At 41.9% G+C, this 25385-nt stretch overlaps 1 protein-coding gene across 1 annotated transcript; it reads right to left on the bottom strand.

Annotated features, from left to right (window-relative positions):
• Window positions 1-1535: 1535 nt before the first annotated feature.
• On the bottom strand, window positions 1536-2741 carry LOC121557269 (alpha-2-macroglobulin-like). Its single transcript, XM_041871102.1, has 4 exons — window positions 2194-2741; window positions 1955-2006; window positions 1811-1894; window positions 1536-1669 (listed from the first exon to the last, which is right to left on the bottom strand). Exons 1-4 carry the CDS (start codon window positions 2359-2361, stop codon window positions 1536-1538), a joined length of 438 nt encoding a protein of 145 aa, XP_041727036.1. The 5' UTR covers window positions 2362-2741.
• Between the last annotated feature and the right edge of the window lie 22644 nt (window positions 2742-25385).

Raw genomic sequence — 25385 nt, 5'->3', positions numbered from 1 at the left:
CAGCCACAGCTGACACTCGTTGCCTCTGATTGGGAGTCACTCAGGCCAACAAAGAAACAGAAGAACTAGAACCCCCAACATAGAAATATACCACATAGAATGAACACACCCTGGCTCAACATATAGAGTCCCAGAGCCAGGGTGTGACAGTACCCCCCCCTAAAGGCGCGGACTGCGACCGCGCCTCCACTAGAACAAAACAGGGGAGGGCTGGGTGGGCATTCCTCCTCGGCGGCGGTTCTGGCTCCGGCCTTTCCCACCACCCTCCAATGCGCACCTGGTCCGGTCTGGCCCCGCTGGCTGGAGCTGAACTGGACGTAGCAGGAGCGGTTAGCTTCAGCTCCGTAGTGGAGCAGTTGACCGGTACCTTACCAGGCACCGGTGACCCAGGCACGGGTTGTGCTGGACTGACGACGCGCACCCCTGGCTTGGTGCGTGGAGCCGGAACGGGCCGGACCGGGCTGGCGACGCACACCGTCCATTTGGTGCGAGGGGCCGTAACAGGCCGGACCGTACTGGGGACACACACCACTGGCTCTACCCCGGGATCTGGAACGGGCCGGACCGGACTGGTAACACATCCCAGTACCTCTCGCCGTGCCTCTAAACCTTCCTTCCCTTCCTTTACCAGTGACCCCCGTAACCTGGTGGCCTTTTGAATACGCCCCTTTTCTGCCTCCGTCAGCCCCGTCGTCCATGCCCTGTGCCCCCCCCTAAAAATTATTTGGGGTTGCCTCTCGACCGTCCGACGACGACCCTGATCACGCCGTTGCTCCTCTCTCCGTCGCCTCTCTACAGTCTCACTCCATGGCCGGCGATCCATCCCGGCCAGGATTTCCTCCCAGGTCCAGGACCCCTGTCCATCCAAAATCTGCTCCCACGTCCAGGCTGCCTGCTCCTGGACACGCTGCTTGGTCCTGGTATGGTGGGTTTTTCTGTCACGATCGTCATACATAGAGGAGGACCAAGGCGCAGCGTGTTGAGCGAACATACTTTAATTAGTTAAAGTGCACACACGATACAAAACAACAAAACGACTCGTAACAATGACCAACTGGAACAAAAACCCACAAACACCAAGGGAACACAGACAGTTTAAATATGGCTCCCAATCAGAGACAACCAGCCACAGCTGACACTCGTTGCCTCTGATTGGGAGTCACTCAGGCCAACAAAGAAACAGAAGAACTAGAACCCCCAACATAGAAATATACCACATAGAATGAACACACCCTGGCTCAACATATAGAGTCCCAGAGCCAGGGTGTGACACATCTGGAAGTCCCTACATGTGTTGGGTCAGTGATGCTCTGTTGATAAGAGATCGTGATGTCGTCTATAGTGTAGCTGTATCATTGATATGATAGCAGGGTCGTAGTCATTAGGGCATACTGTGGTGAAACGTTTGAAAATGTACTTCAATGGAAAACAAAAACAAAGACCTCTTATTGGACAAATCCAGCCCTGTTTTAGTCAGTCTTCTTCCATTTGGTGCCTAATCAATACGATCCATGTTTTGAGAGACTCTCTTACCACTAGTGCTCTGTGTTCCTCAGGTACTCGAGGATGTAGATATTGGGGACGAGGAGGGCCATATTCTGCTCTCCACACCCATACGGCATCTGCAACAGTCCATCCAGGTTCTTGAGGGCCCGACCCAGGATGTCCCCTACAGGTAAACATGGGACTTCTGTAAGACTGTCCTCTTTAGCAAACAGCAACATTATCACTGGAGAAGGGTTGCTTTTCCCACCACTATGCCTCTCTAAACTCACTACGCCTATCTAAACAATACAATGGTTTATTTTACCTAGGACTGAGAGAGAAATTCCATCAGATCCATCCACCACATTCTTGGGGAGTTGCAGTTCCACCTCCTCTGTCAGAGCTTCTCCTGTGGACACACAGATGATAAGATGAATAGAGATGATAAGTTCAATCATGCATTACTGACCAGTTGGACACAGCAACCAGTTGTAGGTGTCGGTCTTCTCTGTTCCCTCAGCCTGAGAGGAGAGAGAGAGCACAGAGAGAAGGAGAAGAGAGATAGAGGAGAGAAAGAGAAAGGAAAGAATTGGAAGAGATGAGTAGAGACTAGAGAGGAGAGGAGATTATTTTCAGTCAGAGGCAGTTACACATGATGGTATCTGTGCAACCTAACAGTTAGTTCCACCACAACAGTAGGCTACATACCTTCACCAGCAGGCTCAGTGTGACTGTGTCGATGCGTTCTCTCTCCGGTACGTTCACAATCTTATTGTCACAGGCAGTGTGGGACTGGACAACCTCTGCACTAACGGACACATTTAAAACCCCTACATACACATTGACAGACAGAGTGCAGCACAGGTTACACAACATCCAATACGGTGACTGAGAGTACACAACTCAGGTTGACATCCATTCTGCTGTTTGAAAGGTTGAATGAAGACTAGTGACTTACCCAGGACAGAGGGTGCCATTGTCCAACTGAAGGTATTTCGTCCATTGGCACACAAGCATGATGAGTACTGGACATCATTCAAGGGTGTGAGAGTGTAGTCTAAGGAGGGAGCCGGAGTCACAGAAACCTGTCAAAAAGGAACACTTGTAAAATAACATGGAAAACCCAAGACAGATACACTGGGTGTAATAAATAAATACAAAATAAACACTGACTAGACAAACTGAAACAAAACAACATTCAAGAGATCTTCAGTTTCTTGGCAATTTCTCACATAGAATAGCCTTCATTTCTCAGAACAAGAATACACTGACGAGTTTCAGAAGGAAGTTATTCGTTTCTGGACATTTTGAGCCTGTAATCGAACCCACAATTGATGATGCTCCAGATACTCAACTAGTCTCAAGAAGGCCAGTTTTATTGCTTCTTTAATCAGCACAACATTTTTCAGCTGTGCTAACATAATTGCAAAAGGGTTTTCTAATGATCAATTAGCCTTTTAAAATTATATATAAACTTGAATTAGCAAACACAACGTGCCATTGGAACACAGGACTGATGGTTGCTGATAATGGGCCTCTGTACGCCTATGTAGATATTCCATAAAAAATCAGCCATTTACAGCTACAATAGCCATTTACAACATTAACAATGTCTACACTGTATTTCTGTTTCAATTTTGTGTTATTTTAATGGACAAAAAAATTGCTTTTCTTTCGAAAACAAGGACATTTCTATGTGACCCCAAACTTTTGAATGGTAGTGTATATTTAAGCTTCATCTAACCAGGGAGTCCCATTGAGGTCAGAGAACCTCTTTCCTAAGACAAATCTGGCCTAAGGAAAAGTGGGGCAAGTTGAGCCAAAGGGGTAAGTTGAGCCACCCTTCTTTCTAGGAAACCATACACAAAATGAATGATTTACCAAATATTTAGGAAGAGGACATAATTTCATGGAGTCTGTGAAAAAAAAAAAAAAATTCACCAAGTCAAATGAATTTATTGTGTTAGCGGTTTCACTATGCTTGTATCTAAACCAAAGTAGATAATTGTAAGATTATTCTATACATCAGTTGGGATCTCTATAAGCTTCAATTTGATGTCCTAAACCTAGCATGAAAGTGCATCTTTGTAGCTGTGTGTGCTAATATAGTCCAAATGTTTGTCTTGGGGTAAGTTGAGCGGATGGCCATAGGGTAAGTTGAGCCAATGGTTGAGCCAATGGCAAGTTGAGCAAATTGAAGTGTTTTCTTCCTAGGCATAATGCAAGGTAATATTGCTAGGATATTTAATTATTTTGTATTTATTATTTACATTTAGCAGACGCTCTTATCCAGAGCATGTAATGCTAGTGAAAACCCAAAGACTTCCAGTCATTGCGTTATTGCTAGTTAGCATTGGATCGCGAAACTACCTCTAATTTCCTTCATACTGGACACAGAGACATAACAATGGTATCCACAAGTTCATCTGATTCTGTGGAAGTAGACAATGGGCCTCATTGCCAAAATACCAATACGTGCCTTGTTCAAGTGCACATCAACCGATTTTTCACCTAATTGGCTCTGGGATTCAAACCAGCAACCTTTTGGTTACTGGGCCAACACTCTTAACCACTAGGCTACCTGCCAATATGAGTTAAAAGCATGGCCTGCCTGGCGTATCTTAAAAGTGTTTAAAAAGTACAAAGTGTTTTTTTAGGTGTTAAGCATGTGTTAAAAGATGCTTAACAAAGAAGTGATTGTGATTGCGTTGAATTGTGTTTGGGAAATAAAGATAGACATGGTTTTAGAAACGTATTGGTAATATTTCATTCAGTACAGACATTTGTAGGCAGCATAACTTACCCTGTCACGTGACTCAACTTACCCCATACCTGCGGTGTTCTGCCAAGAGACCAATTTTTTTTATTTCAAAACTGTAATGTTTACATTAATTGTGATTATTTCCAGGGATACATAACATCCTGAAATATATGTAAATATTTGTTAGAAAGAATACTGTATTTTGCTTGACGGAGAAATGCTGAATGTAAGAAATGGCTCAAATACCCTTTTTGATTGTTCTTTTTTTAGACATATTGTTTGGAACAATATACTCTTCAAACACGTCAAAATTACAGTGGCTGCTCTGCTACTTTTGAAGATATGATACATTTTATACATAGAAATGTACATTATACTGTAGGTCAATAACCAATCACATTCAGCAAATCACCAGCAAACGGAGTTCCTTTTGAATACATTTGCCCATTCACTGTGGTACTGGTGCTCATAAAATGTATCATAACTTCAAAAATAGCAGAGCACCTACTCTGGAAATTTGATGTACAGTACTTATAGTATTGCTGATTTTGGATGTTTGCCCACTGACAAAGACATGATATATCATGATCAGTCTATAATTTTAATGGTAGGTTTATTTTAACAGTGAGAGACAGAATAACAACAACAAAATCCAGAAAAACGCATGTCAAAAATGTTATGAATTGATTTGAATTTTAATGAGGGAAATAAGTATTTGACCCCTCTGCAAAACATGACTCAGTACTTGGTGGCAAAACCCTTGTTGGCAATCACAGAGGTCAGACGTTTCTTGTAGTTGGCCACCAGGTTTGCACACATCTCAGGAGAGATTTTGTTCCACTCCTCTTTGCAGATCTTCTCCAAGTCATTAAGGTTTCAAGGCTGACGTTTGGCAACTCAAACCTTTAGCTCCCTCCACAGATTTTAAATGGGATTAAGGTCTGGAGACTGGCTAGGCCACTCCAGGACCTTAATGTGCTTCTTCTTGAGCCACTCCTTTGTTGCCTTGGCCGTGTGTTTTGGGTCATTGTCATGCTGGAATACCCATCCACAACCCATTTTCAATGCCCTGGCTGAGGGAAGGAGGTTCTCACCCAAGATTTGACGGTACATGGCCCCGTCCATCGTCCCTTTGATGCTGTGAAGTTGTCCTGTACCCTTAGCAGAAAAACACCCCAAAAGCACAATGTTTCCACCTCCATGTTTGACGGTGGGGATGGTGTTCTTGGGGTCATAGGCAGCATTCCTCCTCCTCCAAACACGGCGAGTTGAGTTGATGCCAAAGAGCTGCATTTTGGTCTCATCTGACCACAACACTTTCACCCAGTTTTCCTCTGAATCATTCAGATGTTCATTGGTAAACTTCAGACGGCTCTGTATATGTGCTTTCTTGAGCAGGGGGACATTGCGGGCACTGCAGGATTTTAGTCCTTCACGGCATAGTGTGTTACCAATTGTTTTCTTGGTGACTATGGTCCCAGCTGCCTTGAGATCATTGACTAGATCCTCCCGTGTAGTTCTGGGCTGATTCCTCACCGTTCTCATGATCATTGCAACTCCACGAGGTGAGATCTTGCATGGAGCCCCAGGCCGAGGGAGATTGACAGTTATTTTGTGTTTCTTCCATTTGTGATTAATCGCACCAACTGTTGTCACCTTCTCACCAAGCTGCTTGGCAATGGTCTTGTAGCCCATTCCAGCCTTGTGTAGGTCTACAATCTTGTCCCTGACATCATTGAAGAGCTCTTTGGTCTTCGCCATGGTGGAGAGTTTGGAATCTGATTGATTGATTGCTTCTGTGGACAGGTGTCTTTTATACAGGTAACAAACTGAGATTAGGAGCACTCCCTTTAAGAGTGTGCTCCTAATCTCAGCTCGTTACCTGTATAAAAGACACCTGGGAGCCAGAAATCTTTCTGATTGAGAGGGGGTCAAATACTTATTTCCCTCATTAAAATGCAAATCAATTTATAACATTTTCGACATGCGTTTTTCTAGATTTTTTTGTTGTTATTCTGTCTCTCACTGTTAAAATAAACCTACCATTAAAAGTATAGACTGATCATGTCTTTGTCAGTGGGCAAACATACAAAATCAGCAGGGGATCAAATACTTTTTTCCCTCACTGTATCTCTCCGCACGGCTGAGACATTCAAATTCATGGGGACCATCATCTCCCACAACCTCAAGTGGCAGGACAACCTCACAGCAATCACCAATAAGGCACACCAGAGGATATACTTCTTAAGTCAGCTGAATAACTTCAAACTCTCACGCACAATTCTGGTTCAGTTCTACACAACCATCATCGAGTCCAAACTCACCTCCTTGATCACTTTCTGGTTTGGGAATGCGTCTGCACGGTCCAAGGGCGATCTGCAACAGATTGTCCGGTCTGCTGAGAGGGTCATCGGCTGCCACTCTCCTCCATCGAGGTCCTGCACGACTCCAGAGCATGGAAGCATGCAGGAAAGATCACCCCCAACCCCTTCCACACCATCTTCCAAAGACTTCCCTCTGGTCAATCACGAACAAAACCTCCCGCCACCTGAACAGCTTCTTCCCAATGGCCTTGGCCCTCAACACCTGGTCCACGATGATCTTCTTATTCATGGACTATGCACTCTGTACTAGCCATCCACGGACTATGTACCCTGAACTATCATCCTAGATCTGCATACTTCTCTTTTCTCTATTTGCACATCCTCATATGCATTTTTTTCAGTGGGGTCTGAAATTATTGACACACTTGATAAAGATGAGCAAGAATTTCTGTATAAAATAAATAATTCATATACTGGGAAGTTATATTATTATAATACAATTGCTCAGAGAAAGAGACTGTTCAACAAAGGGGGGAAAGACTGTTCAACATCTTTCATTACCTCACTTTGTGAAGATAATGTTGATTTTGTGACCAATTAACAATTTCAATGTGTGCTTGGGGTTATCGTCTTGCTGGAAGATAAACTTGCTGCCAAGTTTCAGCCTCCTGGCAGAGGCAAAAATGTCCTAGTACTGAATAAAGTGAATGATGCCGTTGACCTTAACAAGGGCCCCAGGACCAGTGAAACCAAAAAAGCCCAAATAAAATCCCCCACCATATTTTACAGTAGGTATGGGGTTATTTTCGGGCCCCACTGTACATATTTCCCCCACTGCACATCATCCTGAAAATTGTTATATATTTATACATCCCTACATACATAATTTATAATGTAGCTACATTTTTATAGTGAAGCTTGTAGTTATTGGATTAAAGGGTACATAGCACAAGAGGTTGGTTGCACCTTAATCAGGGAGGACAGGCTCGTGGTGATGGCTGGAGAGGTATAAGTGGAATGGATTTATGTAAACTCTGCTTCTACATATACTACCAGTCAAAAGTTTCGACACACCTACTCATTCTGTGACGAGGTGTGAATGAAGGAGTCAGGCGCAGGAGGTAAAACACCGAAGTCCAGAGTTTATTCCGTTTACATAAATCAAACGCTCCCAGCGTGAAAACGAAACTATAACAAGGGAAAATATTCCAGCTTGGCAAATACAAATAGAACAGTAGCTCCAACGAGCTACTCGCTCTCACAATAAACAATCACTCACAAAGACAAGGGGAACAGAGGGAACACTTATACACATACTAATTAGGGGAATGAGCACCAGGTGTGTGTGATTGACAAGTGGAGTGATGAGAATGGGATCGGCAGTAGCTAGTAAGCCGGTGACGACGAACGCCGAAACCTGCCCGAACAAGGAGGGGAGGCAGCCTCGGCGGAAGTCGTGACACATTCAAGGGCTTTTCTTTATTTTTTTAAATGTTTTACATTGTAGAATAATAGTAAAGACATCAAAACTATGAAATAACACATATGGAATCATGTAGTAACCAAAAAAGTGTTAAACGAATCAAAATATATGTTATATTTGAGATTCTTCAAATAGCCACCCTTTGCCTTGATGACAGCTTTCATAGTTAATGTTTCACACTTTTAACACTCATTGACAGGGCTAAAATTGGTATCCAAGGTGATGACTCACTGTAAGAAGACAATGACAAGAATAAGACAAGCACTCAATGAGAATTTCAGAAGACAAACAATTTATAGTTACTCTGGATACAATTTCCAAACGTTGGTACTAAGGCCCCGTTTAAATCAATTGCAGATAAAGGACAACTGCACTGCGAGTTCGCTGAAAATATTTACACAATCAATATCCAGTGATAATGTCTAGGAGAGGAACACATTATAACATGTGGTATGACAGTTCAAACTCTGTTCCAGCATACATATTCTGAGTGAACCCACAACAGATATTTTCTTTATCTTCACCTGATGGTCCTGTTTCGAGTGTCTCTTAAGAGTAACATGTGATTGTGGTGTCAGGACAACGATGCTGATATGCTGTGTAGACAAGAAATCAGCGGACACTGTACTTGATTATAAAGGTTTATTATATCAAAGGTTCCAGCGTCAATTTACAGATTTCTGCAGAAATCCGGAGAACAACTAACCCAATCTAAAAATATTATTCTCCCCGTCCTTTGTTGAAAACCTGGTATATATCCTATGTAACATAATATGGGTGTTTTGAATAGACCAATCCCTGGCTTCCACATACCCAAGTCTCCTCTGTTTCAGGGGGCCCCTATAGTGATGCTTTCCAGATGTTTCAGCAAAGCAGAGTAAAGTTAATCTATCACACCATTTGCAAATGTCAGCCAAAATTATAAACTGTTCAGATACTACATATTTCCCCCCTTCGAGACTAATTAAGTCTCGAAAACAAAAAGAATAGGATTATGACAAATAACAATTTTTCTTCTTGAGTAACTTTAGCAATAAAACAAAATGTATGGAGAGTAAACACATTTTTATATAGACACATTTTCATGGAGTGTAAACAAATTGTTATGTAGTGTAAGAGCGAAAAACCTGTCTGGCAGCTTTCATTCCAAATATCCATCAATCAATCAAGACAGGAAAATTCTCTCACGGCCCCTCTGCCCCAGGCGACCACCTAAGTACTCCAGATCAATTTATAAATCTGTATCAATGCATTTTAAGCTATGATGCAATTGAATACACATGAAAACCTCAGAAATCAAAATACAATCAAAAATGTCCACATTCAGGCTGGTCGACCCATCGGACCCTCCTGTGGATTCTCTCTGTCCCTGCCTAGACCCAAAATCCCTAAGCATCCACGAAAAAAACAAAAACATCTGAGGTCCCCACATGTACCCAACAACAGAAAACATCATTCTTCAAAAAATTAATACAGAAAGAATATGACACAAATTATGTATTACACATGCAAATATGTCTATATATCATTGCAGACACTGGAATGTAGTCCACTACACTGCATCTCCTCAGCAGTGTCGACTTTCAATGCAACGTCGATGATGGAATCTGGTCGATGATGGAATCTGAACATTTTCACACCTTCCTTGTTCCACTTCCTCCAGTCCATTCATATTGTCCATGTTTGAGTATTTGAATCCCACTCTACACATCCCCATATACTTCTGGAAGAAAAGAAAACACCAACCAGTATCTTTTGCAAAACAACACATGCAAATTAAAACATCAATATCAAAAATAATATAAGAATGATATATAAAATGAATCACATTCCATTTCCCCCCTTTGATTCATAAGAAAATATTAAATATCACAATAATATGTAAAGACATCGGATATTCAAAATGGATATCTATCCATCAATACTCCATCCAGTCCCACTTGTTTATCTCCATCTAGATCAGTAACAGTTAACAACGGCATCTGAGTGTTGTCTTCAGGCATCACAACTCCAACCCATCTCAATATCATAGCCTTTGCAAAAGTCAATAACAAGGTACAAAAGCAAAACATCACACACAGCGCTACAAGAGCTGCTACTAAAATTTGAACTATCACTGCTCCCACTGGGCCTAACTGATCTTGCAACCAAGCCTTCGCTGATCATCCAGCTCCTTCAGATTGACCAAACGCATCCCTTATACTCTTCAATGCATCTATAACACTAGTGATATTATCGGAACTATCGGGGATCAAAGTATAACAATCGTCCCCCGTCAAGTTCATAGCCACACATAAGCCACCTTGTTTGGCTAAAATATAGTCAAGAGCCATGTCATGTTTCAATAGCGTCAGTCGGTGACTTCTCTGAGTATTTGACAGAAGGTTAAACCCTCGTATCGTTTCGTTTGCAAAACCCTGCAACGTATAGGTAATATTATCAATATGATCTGCCAAAAATGTTACACCATACCATGGAAAAAGTCAAAGTCCCCACTTCTCTCCTAGACTTATCCTCCAATGGTAGGATTCCAGATTATGAAATTGCGCTATTTCCCTTTTCACCCTATTTCCAGACCTAGAATCAGATTGAGCTGTGTCCGGTGCTTCCCCCTTTTGAATGGTATAAACCTCATATGGAAGCTTCAACGTCGACATGTAACAACATCCTGTCCATCCATAGGGTAAGAATATATAGGCTTTATCACCCCAAACCCACCAAATATCTCGAAAATTCCCTATAGTCACATTGCCAGGCAAAACCTGATCTTTTACCATCAAAGTCCTTCTCTTCTTACTAAATGGAACAGAAAAAGTTACTTTATATATCTCATCACTAACCTTACGGTCATGCATACCCAAAGGCATCATATAATCATCACAATCTGATACTCCCATAAACATACCCGGTCCATCATATGTTTAATTTGAACAAAAACAGCTTTTAGCCCTCACGGGTTTCACCTCCAATGCTTCAGGAATCGCTGTTAACTGATTTTCCTTCCGATCTAACAAATTCACATAGGGTAATTCATTTAACCAAGAACAATTAAACCTAGGCCTAAACAAATGCTTCGACAACGACATCATTATATCTGTTAATGATTGTTGCTGATACAACAGCCATGATAAAGCATAAGATTGACACGCAGTTGATAGAGGTTGAGCCACCGTCTCTAAGACTGAACCCCATGTGCCTGGTGCTGGAATTCTCAACAGACATGGAGCCTCAAGATTCCTCACTGATCTTACAGAATGAGTTAACTGCTGGAACCATAGATTCCTACCTGCCCATCCATCTTTAATTTGCAAAACAGAAGAATCAAATCCATATGCCTTCCATTTAGTTTCTCTCTTCCCTAACGAGCGGTATTGATCAGATATATCTTCTGGTGTTCCATCAAAATTAAAGAACTCATCCTGTACCTCCGGGATAGAGATTCTGCACTATTTCAGATGAATCTTCATCATTCTCTGCTACCATCTGCTCTCCTATTTCCAACACTGTCCTTACTACCATTTACACCAATCTCCATCTGTATCATAGACTTCTGAGTCACATTTACTACATCCTTTAATTTCAGAAAAGCTGTTGTTGGTGTCTGTGTCACATTTCGAAATTTGTTATCGCCGTCGTCAACATTCATCTCTTTCAGAGTTACTGTTAAGATAGTGGCTTTAGTTGATGTATTAACACTCTAATTATTTCAGGGCAAAGTGGCAGATATCCTCTGTGTATTATTTACTCTTGGAGTGACTACTGTAATATACTGCTCCTGAACTCCTTTGGTGACTGTGGAAACTTCAACAGACTTTTAAATCTTCCATCATAACGTCACTTACGAGTTACATAGCCTTCTAAAGTAATTCTTAACCAGAACAAATTTGAACGCTGGCTCTAAATAAGTACAAGTATATTCTCCCTGATCTTCCCATGTAACATTACGCAAAAGAAGTGAGCAATCACTCATAACCCTCTTCCACTTCATTCGTTGTACAAAAATATACTTCCTTTGACTAGGGGAGCACAGCTTCTACTTCTGGTCCTGATAACAACACTTCTTCTCCATAATTATCTCTCACGTGGGAGGAATGTCACCACCCCCACTCCGTCTCTCACATCTACAAGGAAGATGAGCTGTACCACCCATCCTAACCCTAATTACAGTCTTTTTTTCTAAAATTGGTGTTGGAGCGATTTTCTGAGGCGCCATTGTAATCAAATGTGATACATTTATAGCTTTAATAACTGTCAACGTTAAAATAGTTGAATTGCTTCTCATTGTTGTTGTATTAGGCTGAAGTGTTGATGTCATTGTTGTTGATTCATCTATTATCCCTACAGCTTTGAGCTCTTTACTTGTATTTCCATCTATCACCACTAGTGTCACTACATTAACTCTCAGTCCCGACTCTAATCCCTCACTTTCAAACTGTGGATTATAAAAAATACATTTATAATCACCTTGATCCTCCTGCTGGGAATTGTACACATAGACTGCCATCACCCTCAATCTTCAGTCTTCTTTTATCATTCAGCAATGCATACTTTCTCAATGCAACTGCTCCTAACAGATCTAAATTCCTGCCATAGCTATCTTCCCACTGAACTCTAAATTTCCCTTCACCACTGTTCTCTCTCGTACACTGACATGGAGCTGAGCTGACTTTCCTAGAGTTACTTCAACCCTAGTTTCTGATGCGTTTTGGTCTGACTTTTTTCCTAACTGGTCTGGGGCTACTTCGTCTAACCGAATCACCAGCTTCTCCTGTAACAGAGTTGCCCTTGGTGATCTCTGCGGTTTCACATTCCACTGAAATATGCCCTGTTGTTTCTGGGACGCATTGAAAATCAATGTCCCCAAATCTCCTTTCCTTTCCATCCATTGCAGAGTCATCTCTGGCATCATCAGAAGTGTACACATCATCATCAACGTTGTCCACAGCATGGACAATCTCTCCTTCTGGGTTTTGACTCTGGATATTGTCATGCATCTCTCCTTCTGCCTGTTCTTCCCTATCTTCATCCTGCTCTCTTGAGCCTTCAACATCCTGTCTCTCTGCGCGTGGCACCTCTTCTCTAGGCGCTTTAACACAATGTGACAAATGATACCACGATGGAGACCCTTTAACCTGGACAGCCGTTCCAGTACTACGAACAACTTCAAATGGTCCCTCACGACGTTCGTTATATCACTTCCTTCTAAATACCTTCACGAACACCTTGTCCCCAGGTTGCACTGTACTCCTTTTTTGCACATCAAGCTTCTCCTGCACCTCTTCTTTTCTTTGCCTGTCAGAAACATATGTGGACAACTTTTTATGAAAATTGGCCATATATGTAACGTACGCTCTCATTTCATCTTCCAAAAGAGCCAAACTTGGACCCTTTCCGCTTGTTCGCAAACAAGGCATCCTTCTTCCTGTGACCAGTTCATGGGGTGTCATACGTAGATCACGCAACTCACTTGAGCGACACACCATTAATGCTAAAGGAAGCGCCGCTATCCAGTTTAGACCCATGTGCTGGCAAATTTTGACAATGCGATTTTTCAAAACACCGTTCATTTTTTCACAAATCCCTTGACTTTGTGGGTAATAAACTGCTCCAAGACATTGCTTAATTCCCAATTTTTGCAACATCAATTTCACTGATTTATCCACAAATTCCTTCCTATTATCTGGTGGTCCTCTGTAGCTCAACTGGTAGAGCACGGCGCTTGTAATGCCAAGGTAGTGGGTTCGATCCCCGGGACCACCCATACACAAAAATGTATGCACGCATGACTGTAAGTCGCTTTGGATAAAAGCGTCTGCTAAATGGCATATTATTATTTATCTGAGGATATTCGATCGGGAAGTCCCCACCTGCTTATGACTTCTTTACACAAGAACTTGGCAACCGATTGAGCGTCTTTTCGCTTGGTTGGACAGGCCTCCAGCCATCGTGAAAATCTATCTACAACCACCAGCATGTATCTTTTCCCATCAACTGGTTTTATCATATCAACAAAGTCGATAACCAACTCACGCATAGGACCTCTCGGTGTAGGAATGTGACCAGGAAGAACAGTCACACCCCTGCGAACATAATTTTTCAGACAGATTGTGCACCTGCCTATGACATAGTCAACCTGTTCAAACAAATATGGTGCCCAAAAACCATACTCCTTTGTGATCTTTCTCCTAACCTCCCCCCTTGCAACATGAGCTAACCCATGTGCTTCCTGAATCATCAGACCTAATAGGTCTAGAGGCGCTACTATCAACCCTTCATGGTTTCTCCAAAGACCAGTAGCATCTTTGACGGCACCTCGGTCTAGCCATAACTGTTTGTCGATCGTAGAAGCAGCTTCCTGCATCAAAATCACACCCTTAAGCGTAATTTTGTCTTCCAAGTCCACTCCATGAGTGACCAGAAAAACTTTGCCCAATTTGTCCGCTCCTGTGTGACTTTTGCAGCTTCATTAGCAGCTTTGTTCCCTTGTGTGACTTTTGACACATCAGTTTTATGAGCTGCACACTTAGCTATCGCTATCTCTTTAGGCTTCATCATAGCATGCAACAATTTCATTATTTGCGCATGATGTTGTATTGGAGAACCATCCGTTTTCTTAAACCCTCGACCTTTCCACACTGCTCCAAACAAATGACATACACTATGTGCATATGCAGAATCAGTGTATATCGTCACTCGCTTTCCTTCTGCTAACAAGCAAGCTTCTGTTAGCCCCACAAGTGCAGCAAGTGTGCAGGCGCAGGCTGTGGTATTACTTCAGCCTTTTCAACAACAAATCCAGTTCCTTGGGCTTTAACTACTGCATAGCCAGCACACAATTTATCTCCCACACGATAACAAGACCCATCAGTCCAATACTCCAGGTCTGCCTCACGTAATGGAAAGGCTTGCAAATCTGATCTAAGCCTCAAGTATTTCTCTGCTTCTTGAACACAATCATGTGGCTCACCATCCTCTGAAGTTGGCAAATTCTCGGCTGGATTCACTGTATCACACCTCACTAGGGTGACATCTTCCTGCTCGAAGAGCCTATTATAGTCTCTGAGCCTAGGCATAGTCAATGTATATTTCCCATAGTTCTGAAGATTTCTGAGACTATGATGGGTAAGAATTGTTACTGGGTAACCCATCGTAACAGATGATGCTTTGTCATACATTGAATATACTCCCACCATTGCTCTGTAGCACAGTGGTAGCCCTAGTTCTACTTCTGAATAGGCAGTAGAGTAGTAGGAAATAGGCTAAGGATTCGTCCCTGTACCTGTCGGCTGACAAAGAACTGCACATGCATATTTACCTCCAGTAGAAGTAGACACATATAGCAAAAAATTCTTAGAGTAGTTTGGTAGTGTGAGTGCAGGTGCCTCCTGTAACCTCTGTTTATCATTTCAAATGCCACAAGGCCTTCCTGTGTCCAGGAAAGATTGCTATGGAGTTGACCACTCCCAGTATCTTTAACCATAGCTCTCAAAGGTCCCATCAAACTAGCATAGCTCTCAACCCAAGCTGAAGAATAACCAGCAATACCAAGAAATGTCATCATCTCTCTGACAGTTCTAGGCTTCGGCGCCTTACGAATAGCTTCCAATTGACTGTCCAAAATGCTTCTGTCCATGTGTTATTTTCTGACCCAAATAAACAAGCTTCTCCTGGCAATATTGCAACTGTTTCTGTGAAACCTTATGCCCCTTTTCTGCCAATACCTGTAGCAATTTAATTGAGTCTTTATGACACGTTTCCTCATTCTGTGAGCAGATAATTATATCATCCACGTACTGAATGACAGTGCTTTGCAAAATCTGATCTATCCCTACCAAATCATCCTTCAGTACTTTATTGAAAATGTGTGGGCTATGCTTGTACCCCTGTGGCAACCTACTGTACTCATAGAACTGTCCCTTATACGTGAACCCAAATAAACCCTGACTTTCTACACTAAGTGGAACACTAAAAAATGCACCACATAAGTCTAACACTGTGAAATGTGTCGCATCAGGAGGAATTTGGGCTAACAAGGTATGCGGGTCTGGCACTTCTGCTGGAAAATCAGTTACCACTTCATTCACTGCTCTCAAATCATGAACCATATGATAAGTCTCATCGGGTTTCTTCAAAGGCAACAAAGGTGTGTTACTCTGAGGATTTTTTGTTGTCCTCAAAACACCTGCTTTCGAAAGTCCTTCAATTTGTGGTTCGATCCCTTGGATTGCTTCATCTTTCAATGGATGCTGATTCTTCCAAGGAGGTCTGGTTCCTGGTCGAAGTTCAACTTTCACCGGTTGGGCTGATTTCACAAGTCCAATATCGGTACTGTGTTGAGACCACAAACATTCTGGAACTTGTTGCAACATCTCCTCTTTCATAGAGTCTGAATCCATCTTCGCACTGCAAATAGATTAATGTGTCATCCGTACAGCTTGTGGCTGTCCTTGTCCTTGAGCCGAAATCATGATTTTGAGAAATCGCTGATCTTCACTCCTCCAAATCGCCAAATTCTCTTTCATCGGTACAAAAACAGCTTTCTCTGCTTCTGTCATCATTTCTCCTATTTGCTTCTGCTCATAGCCTTCAGAAACCAACAAGGTCACATGTGGCACACTCTTCTCAATCTCAAATTCTTTATCCAGATAATCGTCTGTGTTTATCTTCATAGCTGCTCCTTGTGGTCCTAAAATTATGCAACATGAGCTGAATTGAACTTTCTTTGGTTGATGACTCAACCATTCCTCTGAGTTCGATTGGGCAGCATTCTTGAAATACTTGAGCGTACCATGAAATTGATATTCTGGAAGCCTCGCACCTGGCATGTTTGCCACAATGAATTTCTCCCATATCTTAGCCTGCTTCAAAAAATCTGCACTGAGATTTCCAATCCAAAATACTGAAGAAGAATCCATCTCTGTCGTCATCAACAATTGGTAAACCTTTTCTTTTGGCACTTCTACCAGACAGCCGTCTGGCGTACATTTTATTGTACAGTTCAATCTACACAATGCATCTCTTCCCAACAATGCAATAGGTGTATGTTCCGATACCAGTATGGGTATTGTAATTTTCTGATTTTTATAGCAGAGCTCAGTTGGTTCCGTAAGAGGAATCAGCTGTTTCACTCCCTCAAATCCGATTGTCCTAATTAGTTGATTGGACATAGGGAGATGTGTAGCATCTTTAGGCCGAACACAGGTGAAAGCAGCTCCGCTATCCGCCATCACCTCCAATGGTCGGGTTGTTTACTTTCACCTCAATTGTTGGATCTTTTTCCGGTCCTGGCGCTACCAGCTGACACCCCCTTTCGGATCTTCTGGGCACCTCTAGAATCCTTGCTCCGGGCCCCTATAAGGGTTCACCGGTCCTCAGATGATCTTGACTGGCCCCTGTATCTTCCTCTGAAATTCCCTCTGGTGTTTCCTCCTGGCCCATTACACTCATGGGCAAAGTGACCAACCTGTCCACAATTATAACACACTTCTGAAGATTGCTGGAAGTATGGCTTAAATCTTCCTCCTCTTCCTCTTCCTAAGCCTTCTCGTCCTCTTCCTCTCCAATTATGTGTCTGTCTAGAAACTGGCTGTGGATATGAAACAACTGGCACCGCTAGTGGTGGCTGGTACAATTGCGGTTGGAACTGGTTCGGTTGAAGCTGTGGCAGTGATTGTTGATTTGGTGAACACTGATTCTGCATAACCAAAGCCTGTTTCTTCGCCTTCTTATTCTCCACCAGTTGTATTTGATTGAGTTTTCTGAGAGTTTCTTGGTCCTGTTCTTTCTGGTTGTGTTCCTTTTTACGGTACAGATCCACTTGATGGGCTATATGATCTGTATAGACACATTTTGTCATGCTTCCAAGTCCAACCACCTCTGCCAGTTTGCTCCTTACTGGTGAGGGCAGTCCCATCTGCAGTTTAGCTCGCAAAATTGACTGCTCTATTTGACTCACATCTGGATCATTTCCGGTAATATTTCTCCACACTTGATGAACTCTTGACACATAGGCTCTCGGATTTTCTTGTTGTCCTAGTGGGTCAATCAGAATGTTGTCAGGATGCGCATTTGTTGGAAACGTATCTTTCAGTGCTCTCCACAGCCGATTTCTACTTGCAGCTAACAATTCAGAATCAGTCACCGCAGTCCCCACATATCGATGAAGTCCAGCTCTCTGAAAAATGTCTTCCATACCTGGAATCCCAAGGAGATTTACCAAAAGTCTCTTAATGTCTCCTATGGCAGACTGTGTTCCCACCGTAATTTCTTCCAACTTTGAAATCCAAGGATATGCTCCATCTTGAAGAGTAGGCAGCTTCTCAAGTACATCTGACATATCGGTATTCTGCAAAGGCTTATACTTCAGGTTCTGTCCTCGAATTATCACTGGCATCATCTTCTTACTTGTGTTCCCTTTTCTTGGCCTCAATATGTATTTCCTGTCCAATTTTTGAGATTCTTTTTTCAGCAGTTTCTCCTTCTGTATCTTCAGCTTCTTGAGTTGTTCTTCCAGTTCTCTTACTTCTTCTAAATTATTCACCTTATCCAAGCATGATTTGCATCGGTCTATATCTCTTTCTATTTCTTCTGTGCTAGTCATTGTAGAATAAAATCCTCTTGAACATGAAGCACCTTTAATCTCCAAATCTTCATCGCTGTCTTCATCTTGACTCTCATCAGAGCTCGGATCTCTTGTATCCTTCTCCTTCCAACTTCCATCACCCCTTCTTTCCACTCTGGCCAACCTATGTCTGATCACAGGGTCATATCCACCCATGATCTCTTCTGAATCATTCTGATCATCATCATCATCATCATCTTCAAATTCCATCCTCCTGAACCTCACTCTACCCTTAGTTTCCAGACGTGTCGTTTTCTTCTTACTTTTGGAGTTTGGATTCATCTTTATGGTCGTTTCTGCTTGTCCTCTCTCTATTATTCGTTCATCTTCATCTCTGATGCAATAATCACCCTCCTGAATGATCATTGGAAGCTGAGGATAGACGTCCTTAAACTCTACTTTTTCCTCGTAAGGTGGGGGCCTCTTTGCTGAATCCGTATGTGAGAAAGGTGTATTGACTTCTGCCATTAGTTTTTCTGTTACCTTCGCCTCTTTAGCCATTTTCTCTATACCTCTGTCTCTTTTATCTTTTGTATCTTTTATCAGTTTTTGTCCCTCATTTTCAAACAACTTAAGAACACCCAGCTCTCTTTGTCTCTTTTCTTTACGTTGTTCCCCTTTTTTCCCCTTCTTTTGATCTGCCTTATACGTCGACACAAGCACTTTCATTATCTTGATGATGTCTGGGTTAAGAGTCCCTTCCACTGGCCATGGTTGTTCAATGTCAGGCCAACGTTTATTCCATTTTCCAGATAACCTTGCAATACCATTAACTAGAGGATTACTATTTTGTATTACATCAACAGGAGTAATTACTTTCATAGTTTTTATGTCCTTTTTCCCCATTGTAACCACTCTTTTATATTCCTTTATTGTGAATTATTTTATTATTATTATTATTTTAAAATAATTAATTTGTAAACCCAAAAAACTTTTAGCTATGTTGCTTATCAATCCCTCCTATTTTTATTTTATTTTAATTAATTAATTAATTAATTAATCAATATATATATATATATATATATATATATATTTTTTTTTTACTTTTTTCAAATTATTGATTAGTGGCAATCTTACCACATCCGATCAGGAAAAGGAAAGGAAACTAGTCAACTTCAGAGCAATCCAAAAAAGAAAGACCTGTAATCCAGCAACACTACAGCACCCACAAACCAATTGCTTAATAAGCACCCAATTACCTTAATTTTACAGAATAATGTCAGTGCTGGATTTCCATCACAACTCTAATCAAAACAACCCATACACAAAAAACCCTAATGTGCAATTCTCAATTACATCAATTGATCAGTCTGTTGCCAAGTCCCTGTAAAATTGTCACAACATGAAATATTCTATGCATACACAATGTATCTATTATATCCTGTAAGGGAAAGTAAGTTTGTGGATAGAACAGTACTGGCCTTAATTGGACTGGATCCGGGGCAGCACACGCTGTCGCGTGACGCACTGGTAAGCACCTCCTCTCTCTCTGTCTCCTCCTTCTCGTTTCTCACATCACAGAAGAACAAAAGAAACAGACAAGAATTTAGTATTTTATGCACTCACTGGGTTATTTCAACCATACAATACCCTTTTAGACATACCTATGTTCACATTCGCGCTAAGAAATAAGCAAACAGCTTAACTCAGGAATATTATACAGTGGGGGAAAAAAGTATTTAGTCAGCCACCAATTGTGCAAGTTCTCCCACTTAAAAAGATGAGAGAGGCCTGTAATTTTCATCATAGGTACACGTCAACTATGACAGACGAAATGAGAAAAAAAATCCAGAAAATCACATTGTAGGATTTTTAATGAATTTATTTGCAAATTATGTTGGAAAATAAGTATTTGGTCAATAACAAAAGTTTCTCAATAATTTGTTATATACCCTTTGTTGGCAATGACACAGGTCAAACGTTTTCTGTAAGTCTTCGCAAGGTTTTCACACACTGTTGCTGGTATTTTGGCCCATTCCTCCATGCAGATCTCCTCTAGAGCAGTGATGTTTTGGGGCTGTCGCTGGGCAACACGGACTTTCAACTCCCTCCAAAGATTTTCTATGGGGTTGAGATCTGGAGACTGGCTAGGCCACTCCAGGACCTTGAAATGCTTCTTACGCAAGCCACTCCTTCGTTGCCCGGGCGGTGTGTTTGGGATCATTGTCATGCTGAAAGACCCAGCCACGTTTCATCTTCAATGCCCTTGCTGATGGAAGGAGGTTTTCACTAAAAATCTCACGATACATGGCCCCATTCATTCTTTCCTTTACACGGATCAGTCGTCCTGGTCCCTTTGCAGAAAAACAGCCCCAAAGCATGATGTTTCCACACCCATGCTTCACAGTAGGTATGGTGTTCTTTGGATGCAACTCAGCATTCTTTGTCCTCCAAACACGACGAGTTGTGTTTTTACCAAAAAGTTATATTTTGGTTTCATCTGACCATATGACATTCTCCCAATCCTCTTCTGGATCATCCAAATGCACTCTAGCAAACTTCAGACGGGCCTGGACATGTACTGGCTTAAGCAGGGGGACACGTCTGGCACTGCAGGATTTGAGTCCCTGGCGGCGTAGTGTGTTACCGATGGTAGGCTTTGTTACTTTGGTCCCAGCTCTCTGCAGGTCATTCACTAGGTCCCCCCGTGTGGTTCTGGGATTTTTGATCACCGTTCTTGTGATCATTTTGACCCCACGGGGTGAGATCTTGCGTGGAGCCCCAGATCGAGGGAGATTATCAGTGGTCTTGTATGTCTTCCATTTCCTAATAATTGCTCCCACAGTTGATTTCTTCAAACCAAGCTGCTTACCTATTGCAGATTCAGTCTTCCCAGCCTGGTGCAGGTCTACAATTTTGTTTCTGGTGTCCTTTGACAGCTCTTTGGTCTTGGCCATAGTGGAGTTTGGAGTGTGACTGTTTGAGGTTGTGGACAGGTGTCTTTTATACTGATAACAAGTTCAAACAGGTGCCATTAATACAGGTAACGAGTGGAGGACAGAGGAGCCTCTTAAAGAAGAAGTTACAGGTCTGTGAGAGCCAGAAATCTTGCTTGTTTGTTGGTGACCAAATACTTATTTTCCACCATAATTTGCAAATAAATTCATTAAAAATCCTACAATGTGATTTTCTGGATTTTTTTTTCTTAATTTGTCTGTCATAGTTGACGTGTACCTATGATGAAAATTACAGGCCTCTCTCATCTTTTTAAGTGGGAGAACTTGCACAATTGGTGGCTGACTAAATACTTTATTCCCCACTGTACTACTGCACTGTTGGAGCTAGGAACACAAGCATTTCGCTACACTCGCAATAACATCTGCTAAATATGTGTATGTGACCAATACAATTTGATTTGATTTGATTTATAGCCTCATTATTGTTATTTTATTGTGTTACTTTTTTATATTAGCAACCCATGCTAGATCTTCCCTCTTTAAAAATTTCTGAAGGATAGACTACTGCCATGTGCGCATTGCTGCGCTTATAATATAATCGTAGATCAACAGTGGTTGCATGAATTTGGGATCTATCGTCCCACAACGTCCCAGAGTCTGTTTGGAATATTTATTTCTCGCAAAGAACGACAAGTTGACCAATAGAATAGGTAAACTTTTGTACTATAATGGATAGTAGATTGACATAGGCTTGTGCCTGTGAGAAGGACCCAATCACGTGATGGGCATTGGCTAATAAGAATTGAGATATCTGAGAGAGCCATGTGAGCTAGAGGTGCTGCAGAGCACGGCGATGGGCAGCCGGTAGAAGGGAATTTTAATTATTATATTCAACCCAAGGGCACAACGGACACTTTTTCCGCAAGGCATGTTTTATTTTAGCCACTAAGCGCAAACCAGATGGGATGGCGTTTCGCTGTAGAATGCTGTGGTAGCCATGATGGTTAAGTGTGCCTTGAATTCTAAATAAATCACGACAGTGTCAGCAGCAAAGCACCCCCACACCATCACACCTCCTCCTCCACGCTTCACAGTGGGAACCACACATGGAGATAACCCGTTCACCTACTCTGCGTCTCACAAACATACAGCGGTTGGAACCAAAAATCTCAAATTCCCAGAGGACAGATTTCCACCGGTCTAATGTCCATTGCTCGTGTTTCTTGGCCCAAGCAAGTCTCTTCTTATTATTGGTGTCCTTTAGTAGTGGTTTCTTTGCAGCAATTTATTTTAGGGGGTCATGAACGACCATGGCCATCGATGCCGCTGGGAAATTCAAGGCCTGTTAGGGCCCCAAAAAGTCTAGAGCTAAACAAATGCAATCCATGTTAGGAAATATTTTTCACCATCAGGAGGATGCATTTAGTTTATCTGTTTAGCATATTATTATTAAAGAGTCTATATGTCAGTGTTCGACAACATCTTGTAGGCTACTAGGCTACACACTTTGGATCCAGCTTTATTCTCTTTCTGCTCCTGTAACACCATTTTGCAACCGATTACGCCTGCCCCCACCCCACCCATATCAAAAGTAGTATCGCAGAAAAACATGCTATAGCAGCTATGGGTATGACTTTCGTTAATTCTCTGTCATATTTTCTTCAAGCAACATGAAAAACGTAGTGCCTGCCTCCACCCCACCTCTCGGTAAATTGACATATTTATTTCAAATTCAAATCTTAATTTCAATGCTATGTTCTGCAGATAAATTGTTAAAATAGCCTACAATGTGAAAATGTTCTACTAGTGCCTAGCGGCCAGTGTATAATTATTATATATAAAAAAAATGTAGGGGGTAAATCAGCTTAATATTGCAGATAGATAACTTCCGTCAATGTAATTGTCTACATTTGTCACGAATTCAGCCGAGACTGCTCGTCCTCCTTGCTCGGGCAGGCTTCGGCGTTCGTCGTCACCGGAGTACTAGCTGCCACCGATCTATGTTTCTGTGTTCTACCTGTTTTGTCTATATTGCACACACCTGGTTCCAATTCCCTATTTTACCCTCTGGTTCCCTCATGGTGTTGTGCGTGATTGTTCGTTGTTTTGTTGTCATTGACATTGTGAGTCGGTATTTTCTTCCCTGCGTGGAAGATATGATTATTTACTTGTGACAAGTAAATAACATTGTTGACTAAGTTCTGTGTCCTGCGCCTGACTCCATTCTACTCCATTCTCCATTCTACTCCATTCTACTCCATTCTACCGCTACACACTGACGCATGACAACATTAAAGTGGTTATCCCACTGGCTATAGGGTGAACGTACCAATTTGTGAGTCGCTCTGGCTAAGAGCGTCTGCTAAATGACGCTAATGTGCCCTTGAGCAAGGCACTTGACCCTAATTGCTCCTGTAAGTCGCTCTGGTTAAGAGCGTCTGCTAAATGACTAAAATGTAAATGTAACATTATTTCCAATCCCCCATATATTTGTTGGGGAGATATATATATATATATATATATATATATATATATATATATATATATATATATATATATATACAGTACCAGTCAACATTTTGGACACACCTTCTCATTCAAGGGTTTTTCTTTATTTTTACTATTTTCTACATTGTTGAATAATAGTGAAGACATCAAAACTATGAAATAACACATATGGAATCATCTAGTAACCAAAAAAGTGTTAAACAAATCAAAATATATTTTATATTAGAGATTCTTCAAAGTAGCCACCCTTTGCCTTGATGACAGCTTTGCACACTCTTGGCATTCTCTCAACCAGCTTCATGAGGAATGCTTTTCCAACAGTCTTGAAGGAGTTCCCACATATGCTGAGCACTTGTTGGCTGCTTTTCCTTCACTCTGCAATCCAACTCATCCCAAACCATCTCAATTGTGTTGAGGTCGGGTGATTAGGTAATCTGATGCAGCACTCCATCACTCTCCTTCTTGGTCAAATAGCCCTTACAAAGCCTGTGTTTTGGGTCATTGTCCTGTTGAAAAACAAATGATAGTCCCACTAAGAGCAAACCAGATGGGATGGTGTATCGCTGTAGAATGCTGTGGTAGCAAAGCTGGTTAAGTGTGCCTTGAATTCTAAATAAATCACGACAGTGTCACCAGCAAAGCAACCCCACACCATCACACCTCCTCCTCCATGCTTCACGGTGGGAACCATTTACATTTACATGTACATTTAAGTCATTTAGCAGATGCTCTTATCCAGAGCGACTTACAAATTGGTGCATTCAACTTAGGATAGCCAGTGGGACAACCACATCTTGATCACAGTAAGTACACTTCTTCAAACAAACAGCTGTGAGCAAAGTCAGTGCAATCAGGGACAACTACATCTCGATCACAATAAGTACATTTCTTTAAACAAGCAGGTGAAATAAGTCAGGTGTTAGTTTAGACAAAAGACAGTGGTAGTAAAGGGGGGGTAGAAGGATTACTATTATACTATTCCAGGTATTCCTTAAAGAGGTAGGGTTTCAAGTGTCTCCAGAAGGTGGTCAGTGACTCCGCTGTCCTGGCTTCGTGGGGGAGCTTGTTCCACCATTGGGGTGCCAGAGCAACAAATAGCTTTGACTGGGCTGAGCGGGAACTGTGCTTCCGTAGAGGTAGGGGGGCTAGCAGGCCAGAGGTGGATGAACGTAGTGCCCTCGTTTGGGTGTAGGGTCTGATCAGAGCCTGAAGGTAACGAGGTGCCGTTCCCCTCACAGCTCCGTAGACAAGCACCATGGTTTTGTAGTAGATGCGAGCTTCAACTGGAGTGACGTGAGAGAACTTG

The sequence above is a fragment of the Coregonus clupeaformis genome, chromosome 5, assembly GCF_020615455.1.
Source record: "Coregonus clupeaformis isolate EN_2021a chromosome 5, ASM2061545v1, whole genome shotgun sequence".
Classification (NCBI taxonomy): domain Eukaryota; kingdom Metazoa; phylum Chordata; class Actinopteri; order Salmoniformes; family Salmonidae; genus Coregonus; species Coregonus clupeaformis.
Note: the sequence above shows the minus strand (reverse complement) of the source record. Positions and strands in the feature narration are given on the sequence as shown.

Coding starts and splice junctions, on each gene's coding strand:
- LOC121557269 (XM_041871102.1), bottom strand. CDS start 2,361: ATGTTGTGTAACCTGTGCTGCACTCTGTCTGTCAATGTGTATGTAGGG. Junction 1,895..1,954: donor CTGGTTGCTGTGTCCAACTG/GTCAGTAATGCA, acceptor GTGTGTCCACAG/GAGAAGCTCTGACAGAGGAG. Junction 1,670..1,810: donor AATTTCTCTCTCAGTCCTAG/GTAAAATAAACC, acceptor GTTTACCTGTAG/GGGACATCCTGGGTCGGGCC.